Consider the following 8,553-nt stretch of genomic DNA (forward strand, 5'->3'; position numbering starts at 1 on the left):
TAAAAAGGCATGTAAAATATTTTAAGCATGTGACATTTTTTGAATCTCACAAACATATTTTTAAACATGGTTAATATTTTTCTACACATGTTTATCAATGTTCAAATGGATGTTCAACATTTTTATAAATTTTATCTAAAGCGTTATTTGTAATATTTCTGAATAAAAATAATAGTTAAGAATAAATGGAAAACGAATCAAAAAGTGAAAACTTTGGAAGCATCAGTGTGAGGTCAGCAGCCGGGTCACTGGGCCAGCCAAGCAGCGACTGCTTGCAGGCGACGCTGCGGGTGGCATATAGCACATTGCGCGCGAGGCGCCCCCGTCTTTCTCCTTTGTTTTTTTTTCCTTTATTCATTCTGTTTTTGTTTTCCTTTTTTAAAAAATTTCTGATTTGAAAAAATGTTGATGAAAAAATGTACCCACTTCCCAAAGAACTTGGAAACAAATCTCAAACTTCCAATATCTGAAATGCAAAAAATTGGATGTTTCAAAAAATATTTCAGATTACAAAAATGTTCATGAATTTGGAAACAAATCTCAGACTCCCAATATCTGAAATGCAAAAAATATGCACAAATTTGGAAAATGTTCCTGGATATTAAAAACGATCATGAATTATAAAATTGATCCCGTATTTTATAAAATGTTCAAGGTTTGAAAGGTGTTGCTAGATTTAAAAAAATGTTGATCAATTTGAAAATTATACTTGGATTTCAAGGAACATTCACAAATTTGATGGATCTTATATGAATCATATGATGTACTTTTGTTGCTTGCGTACTCAAAGGTGGGGAGGATTAGGTGAGAAGTTATTATTGTGTAAGCTAGTGATGATCAGATACAATCACATGTTCTATTCTTTGTCTATGACTAGGTAATTGTCCATGTGTTGCAACGGGAGCATACGTATATCAAATAGGATCCTCATGGCTTTGCTCACTTTTTTACCGTTATAAACCACAACTTTACTTCTTCTCCCTCCCTGAATCTCGGAGACAGTCCAGACAATTCCAAACAACAAAGAGTTTTGAACAAAAACTTATCATCAAGGAATAGTATATTATGTCGCTATATAATGCCTAATATTGGTGGCATGACATGTACTCTTCTATCATCTGAACAACTAGATACAAAATAAATAATTAATCTTATTGGCATCACATATGTGCAAATTTATACAATAGAATAGCATAACACCCTCAAGTATTCGATGTCTAGAGGGGAAACAAAAAGTAAGGTATACATTTTGTGAAATAAGTTGTCTCAACTCCCAAGTGACATTACAACCATCAAAAGTTTTTGTAGAATTTCATTGTTATTGCAACCATCAAACGTGGCCACAGAATATTAATATGAGGGAGCATAAAATAAGCATGGAAAATGACTTGCGGCACTTTCAAAACAAATATTGATGTTGGATAAAGCAGATGGAAGTAACCCGAAATAACAAACAGAACATAATGTGCAAACATACCTGATCATCGGGCTTTAAGATTTTTGTAGCAGAACCATCCATGGTCCCGCGTGTTGCAATGCAACACTGTTTGAATGCTCCCTTGCACGGTGTTTCTCTCCACTGATTTCAAAGAGACCGTGTTTGGGTTTAACGGTCTTTGTTGTTCCACATGCATATATCAAATGGAGCAGCTCCTAAATCAGACTCCACAACTCCGTAGCCAAATGAAATGCTCCTGTAGTGCAAAGATGTCGATGGTTGAACTGACGTAACCAGGTGGAGCGGCGAATCTATAGATTTTAGTAGTAGAAACAGTATAACCATTTGAAGCGCTGGTTTGTTGCTGCTAGCCGAGAGAAAGATGAATATGGGCCTTCGGTTTGACATTCCAAGGAACTTTCATGAACCTACAGAAGTGTAGTTAATAGTACAAATGTTAGAAGTTGATTACATGAGACTGAACGATATATCTAAGAAGCCCAACAAAAGAATGTGCTTACAAATCTGCAAACTAAAACAAATCACGTATTCAATTCTACAAACGTGTAATATGAAAATAGATCATGTATTCATTATATACCTCGGCTAACTAATGGTAAAGACGAGCACGATTCTTAGTCACCCAAACCAGAATATGTATGCAATAGAATCAGCAAAGAATAATTTTTCTAGTGGCACAGTTAAAGTTTAGAACTTCAACCATAAGGTTATCTAAATGTCTATGACCATTGTAGAACAACATAACAATTTCTTGCTAGTGAAAAGGGGCCACTTTCAATCTACAAAATAAGAGGAAATCGAGTTGACATCTAAGTGAGAAACCTAGAATGACCAGCGAGGGAGGATGGCTGGCTGATGGTGACGCGGCTCTTCTCCTGACGAAACAACGATGACATGTGTTTCTCCCGTCTAGGCATGGAGCATCCTCCCAGCGGAGAGCTCCTCCTCGGTGCATTCATGTCCTCATCAGTGCACAACTGGTGCGCCACTGAGGCGGATGGCAGCGAGCTCGCCCATCGAACCCTAGGTCAGGGCGGGAGCGGTCGACGTGATGACCCGCGAGTTGGGGATTCGCAGGTGTGTCTGCGCACAACAACGAGGAGCACTAAAGGGGTCCGGAATTGGCCTGGAGGTAGTTGTTGGGTGTCTCGCGCGGTGAATCGTAGCAGCCCACATCGGGTCGTCTTCCTCGTTGTCTCGCGCAGATGGAATTGGAATTGAAACTTTGTTGCAATTGGAATTTCATCCAACGGCTGAGGTCGATCGCCGTGAAGATCAAACGGTTCACATCAAATCGACCCGAGATCAGACGGTCAGTATCGCATGGGAGTTTCGATTGGACGGTCCAGAATCCCTAATCGCCGTGGGAGTCTCATGGGATGGATAATGGAAGTTTTGTTTTCAGCCCAGAAAGCTTGGCCCGTTCCACCAAAGCAGCAGCAGCTGGTGGCTGGGTCCCACCCTATATTTTCCTCATCTCTTCGTCGGCCTCCCACTTTTTTCCAGCCGGCCGCCGTCGCCATTGATGCCCGCGCGCCGCCCCCAAAATCCCCCGTCTACACATAGATCGGCGCCCAACGTTCAGACGTCCGTCCCCGATCTCCCCGCGTCCGGCCAGATCTGCTCGTGCCGGCCACCGCAGTGGCTTTAGCTTCCAGCCGGATGCCGCGCGACCTGTCAAGGTCGCCGCCGCGCCGGCGCCGGCCGTCGCCGTCCCCGCTTCGCCGCGGACCGGGCTACAGGGAGCGCGTGCCCAGCCGCAGCAGGTCCCCTTATCGCTCCTCCTATAGGTGATCTCCCCTGTCACACGCGACCGCGATCTGGCGCGCCTTTACTTTTTCAGCATCTTCGCCGTGTCTGTGTGTCATGTATATATGTGCAGTATATAAAGAGTAGGGAAGATACGAGGGGATGCGAATCCGCTGATTATTTTTCCTCTTTATTTTGTTGTTATTATGTTAACTGTATTTTGAATGCAAACTTGCTAAATGGAATGAATGATTATTTTGGGTCTCCTCATGGTTGTTTGGACCAGTGGAAGTTGGTCAGTAAGTGATTCTTAGTTAGCTCATGTGAATGTGTGATTGTTCTATGATGTATGTAACATTCACGTTGGTGAGGAGCAATTCAGATTACTAGATAATGGCATTCCTGTCTTACACCAAATTTAACATGGCTTGTATAAAAGTTGCTTGGTTATGTTCACTGTACTACTCAGACCCTGTTTGGAAGAAGAAAATATCTGAAACAAGGTTTATCCATGAACGGAATATTCGTGTCTATTCAGAAGTGTTTGTAACCCTTTTTCACCATACCATGAGGTTAGACTGGGGGGGAGAGCAAGGTAGTGTTACATGCCTTTGGTGCACGCTTGCCCTCTTACATGGTTAGCTGGGGTTTCTCCTAGTTTGGATCGTGCAACAAGCCAACAACACTTCCGTTTGCACCAGCCATTGGTGACACTCTGGAAAACACAGAGATCAAGTAAATGATTTGCTGATCTTTCTTTTGTCTAAACACCAAGTCTCGTACTGGTTTAGTGGGCAGTCCAGCCTAAAAAGAAACGCTAATGACGATACCTCATGCTGGTTTGGATGAGCAGTCATGCAGGCTGCTAGATTCTCTTCGGTAAACCTGACCAGTGAGATACTTTTTTGGACTTCATGGCTGCTCGTCCACTTTGTTTTAAGCCCCCACCTCACCTGCAGTTAACAATATTGGTCTAGTTTAGCCACCCTTCATTCACGTCCTAGATTCGCCACTGATTGAGATGGCAATGGATGAATGCCATATGCCTTACCAGGGCACACTGTCTTCTTGGACATCTTTAGGTGAACACACTGCAGAGGCCAAAAGAGGCCCGAAAAGGGGGAATGTGGGCAATTGGTGGTTAAGTGTGGAGTTTCTTCTGTTATCGATCTTCTAATATGATATAGGAACCACTAAAATCAGTTGCATCCATTTACATCCAAAGCAAGAAAAAATGCTGAACAAGGAACACATATGGAAGCAGCTTGGAACATATGAGCAGATGATGCTTGAACATAGTTACCGCCTCACTGGTACTCTACGAGTCTACGTTGCTTGCCTGTATAGACTGACAAGTGACAAGAGTTCCTTCGGTTAAAAGCATGGAACCTACAAAGATTTTTACTCTATGCTGTATTGCTGTGGAATCCTCCAAAGTTCTAACGATGTTTGAGGTAACTGCTTCCGCTTACTTTTTAGGGCTTCTATAACTGACGGTGATTACCTGTTTTATGTTATCTTATCATGCTCTTATTTTGTCCTCACAATGGCAACCTTTATATTGCAGAAGGAAGAGCCCTTCACCTTCCTCTCCCAGGAGGCGCAGGAGTCCATCCCCATCGAAAATCCATTACAAAAGAAAGAGAAGTCCGAGTGTCACTGGTTCTCCAGTTGCCAAATCGAGTCCCCATCTCGGATCTACAGAGAATAAGAATGTCGTTGATAAGCAAAGGCTAGAAGAAGAAAAGAAAAGGTGGGGAGTATCTGCTTTGCTATTTAGAATCTAGACTATGCCATGTACAAACCAAATTGTCTACTCTCTCTTTGCCATACCTCTTTCACGATGTTGACAAGCTAGTCATTAACGAACATTTCATAGTGCTATTGTACTGTATTCATCTAGCTGCTGTTTTCACCACGACACGAGGTCAGGTTCTATTGGCTAACTGTGCTCTAAATTATACGCTCTTCTGAATACATGCACTGCAATTTGCTCTAGTTTTTTTTTCTGAATATACATGGTGCAACTCAATCATGTTTTTATTGAACAGTAATGAATGCAAATACTTTCAAATATGAATGTTAATTTGATAATTGTTTCTTATCTGGGTTGCTTTGCTTATGAAATGAAGGCACATCCAAAACTCGTTTTTGCTAGTACACTTATCCCCCCCCCCCCTGGTAGATATAACGATTGCGTAACCACCACACTGTGGGAGTGTCGAGCTGTCTCAAAAAATCAAAACTGCCGCTTAACCGCTTTAGTTGGAAGCTAGTAGCTCCGAAAAAGTAAAATATGTTTATGTTTGCAGTGTGCATTGAACTATGTTGAATTAATAACACTTAGTGGGAAATGAAATTAGTTGCCTACTTGTAAGCATTCTACTATCACCAGGCGTTCATTTTCTGTCTTATCTTGGTAATTAGTATGTGCTCTTGATCATAGTTTATTTAGTCAGGTTACCTGAGGCTTACTTGCAGCTCTCATGTTCTTATGCTTATTCAACTGAAAGTGCCAGATATAATTTAGGAAGAGAAATGTGTTATTTGTGGTCGTAGCTACTTGCTCGGTTCCAATTTTGTGGTGTTCCTTTCTTTTAGCTTAGTTTTGATGTGTTTTTTGGCTTCATGTAAAATTCAGAGTAGCAGAATTTGTTCTTGTTGCTCAATATAGATTAATGTTCTGGCTGTTGAATATGGATTAATTTGTTCACTGCACTGACATGTAACCTATTGACGGGAATGAAACCCAAGTAGCAGAATTTTAAATATGCACCATTACCATGGTGTTGTTCCAGTTTTTTTGTCTGTCACCTGTCAATTGAAAAGCGTGCTAACGTCTTTTTGTTCCTTGCACTAACGAGTCACAATAAGCAATTGAATTGGTAAAAAAGTTTAATGCATGATTCGTTTGATATTCCCTCAGATGCATGCAGAAATATGATTTAGTTGGAATATTGAGATGCTTACATGATTAGCTCTAAATCTGCCACAAGTTACTCTTGACATTCTTCTCTACAGGCTTTTCTGAAGGAAGATACTGCTATAGTTCCACTTGTTATATTTGATGATGCAATTGGTGATCCTTTATCTACTCTTGACCAGTTTTGCTAATTCATTTTTTGGATCTGGAATCATAATAGAGGTATGCCTAAAATGCATTAGTCTGTATTCAACACTATGCTGATGAGAGGTATAGTCGATGATAGATAGTGTTAAAGATTCTAAATCCGCCCCTTGCTTTTGTGCCCTTAGATATTTGATTTGAGTGTTGGCATCTGTCAATATTTTCTTTTGCAAAGTACACCTCATTAACTTTTTCTCACAATTGCAGGCGTCAAAAAGAAGTTGAACTAAGGCTATTAGAGGAGGAAACTACAAAAAGAGTTGAGCAAGCTATTAGGAAACAAGTTGAGGATAGTTTGAATTCTGAGGAAATCAAACATGAAATACAGCGTCGAATTGATGAAGGGCGAAAAAGGATACATGAGGAGGTAGTTGCCCAAATTGAGAAAGAGAAGGTGTCTGCCTTGGTTGAAGCCCAACGGAGAGCGGTAAGGGCATCTCCAGTCCTTAGATCATAAACCGGCCTTAATATGGGGCCCATCTGACATGCTATAGCAAAATAGAATCTTAGGGCATGTACTAAGGAAGCGTCACCTTCCTGCTGCCTCACCTCTTCCGCCTAGATAAATTTGAATGAAGCTATGGTGCCACAATCACCCAACGGAGGCTACTTTCTTGATGTCGTCATCTTTCTTTTTCTCTCTCACCCACTTTTCAACGCATGCAACCTCCAAGCCGTGGTCCTGAAGCGAGCAGAGCTACGAAGCTTACACAACCTTGCCCGAGCGTCTGCCTCGTTGCTTTTGTCAGAGAGGAGGCGAGCTCTTCTGCAGGAGTCCGTTTCTCTCTTCAAGCAGCATGTTCGGCCGAGGTGGCGTTCAGCAGGACGACGTGGCGCCTGGGGCACCTGTCCAGCATGGCCCGTTGGCCATGCCCTTATGATGTTTAAGGACTATTTGGGCCTTAGGCTGGGGCCCACATGCCAGTTTCCTTTTTTCTTTCATCCAACCACTCATCCCTTCATACATGTGCTCTTGGGATGAAGTAGAGTCGATTGCCCAAGGGAAATTAGAACTGTAGTTTGCATTCGTAACCATTTCTATTACTTTATGCATCATGTTGAGAGTGGGCTGGTCACGCCGCTATGGGCGACCCCAGCAATTTTCTGACTAAGGTCTACTCTCACAATGCTTAATCTACTAAGGTCGAACTCAAGGGCCTAATGCCCGGGCTTATTCACATTGGAGAGGCCCTAAGCTCTTTGCCGCTGTCATGTTTTCTGCTGGCTCATATTGTGCACCTTTGCATGATTCTTTAGTTCTTGTTGCAGCACTGCTTGTCATAACTCATGGGAGCTTATTTTTAGAATAACCTCATGAAAGCTTATGTTTGTCATTGCCGCAGGAACGTGAGAAGAAAGAGCGAGAAGAGCTAGAGAAGAAGCTCGAAGAGGAGCGAAACAAAGCAGAGGAGGCTCAGATGAAGGTAGCCATGGAGCAGCAGCAGAAAGAGCTGGAGCGGTACCAGGAGCTGGAGAGGCTTCAGAAGGAGAGGGAGGAAGCCATGAAGCAGAAGCAAATGGAGGAGCAGCAGCAGAAGCAGAACCAGATTAAGCTGCTGGGCAAGAACAAGTCGCGACCAAAGCTGTCGTTCTCTTTTGGGATGAAGTAGATCAGTCTATTGCCAGGGGAGGGGAAATTAGCGCCGTAGTTTGCATTTGTAACCATTTGTCTGAAACCGATGATTGCTGGTAAGTCAGTCGCGCGAACAATCGTGTTGTGTTAAAAGCTGTTTTTATCATCTGCTGTTGTAAGCTCGATGCTATTTTCCGACTGCCCTGTTTTCGTGCTGTGTTATCTTGCCGCTCCGACGCAAGATGTTGATTGGTTGTTGTGAAAAAACATCCTGTCTAAATATGAAAATGTTGGTAGAGCAGAGGAGGCTGGGCAGTGGGCATGAACTAGGGCTGTAGTAGTGTGTGGAAATCCAACAAGCATGTACGATGTACGTACTCGGAGGGCACTAAGGGGATTCTAGGTTCACCTTGTTTATCACCTCCTTGTGATGAATCATAGCTAAGAAATGAAGCTTCTACAAGGATCTATTCGACTCCCATGACAAGGATGCATGCCAAACAAATACAACAAGAAAGGTGAATGCACTCTTGGATGATCGTAATTCAAATATCCATGAGAATTATCCAACCATGTCTTGGGAGAATTATGTACTATCCATGAGAATTATCCAACCATGTCTTGTGTGATATCCATGAGAATTAT

At 42.3% G+C, this 8,553-nt stretch overlaps 1 protein-coding gene across 1 annotated transcript; it reads left to right on the forward strand.

The window, feature by feature from the left end:
* The first annotated feature begins 2,909 nt into the window (after positions 1–2,909).
* LOC123128892 (uncharacterized protein At1g10890) lies at positions 2,910–8,211 on the forward strand. Its single transcript, XM_044549006.1, has 4 exons — positions 2,910–3,249; positions 4,776–4,961; positions 6,543–6,762; positions 7,679–8,211. The coding sequence occupies exons 1-4, from the start codon at positions 3,122–3,124 to the stop codon at positions 7,943–7,945; spliced, it is 801 nt and encodes a 266-aa protein (XP_044404941.1). The 5' UTR covers positions 2,910–3,121; the 3' UTR covers positions 7,946–8,211.
* Positions 8,212–8,553: the final 342 nt, after the last annotated feature.

The sequence above is a fragment of the Triticum aestivum genome, chromosome 6A (assembly GCF_018294505.1).
Source record: "Triticum aestivum cultivar Chinese Spring chromosome 6A, IWGSC CS RefSeq v2.1, whole genome shotgun sequence".
Lineage (NCBI taxonomy): Eukaryota > Viridiplantae > Streptophyta > Magnoliopsida > Poales > Poaceae > Triticum > Triticum aestivum.

What these genes read in the sequence shown, in the direction of transcription:
- LOC123128892 (XM_044549006.1), top strand. Translation starts at nt 3,122, where the DNA reads ATGCCGCGCGACCTGTCAAGGTCGCCGCCGCGCCGGCGCCGGCCGTCG. An exon ending in CTAGAAGAAGAAAAGAAAAG is followed by an intron (nt 4,962 to 6,542) that starts GTGGGGAGTATC and finishes TCACAATTGCAG; the next exon opens with GCGTCAAAAAGAAGTTGAAC. An exon ending in TTGAAGCCCAACGGAGAGCG is followed by an intron (nt 6,763 to 7,678) that starts GTAAGGGCATCT and finishes TCATTGCCGCAG; the next exon opens with GAACGTGAGAAGAAAGAGCG.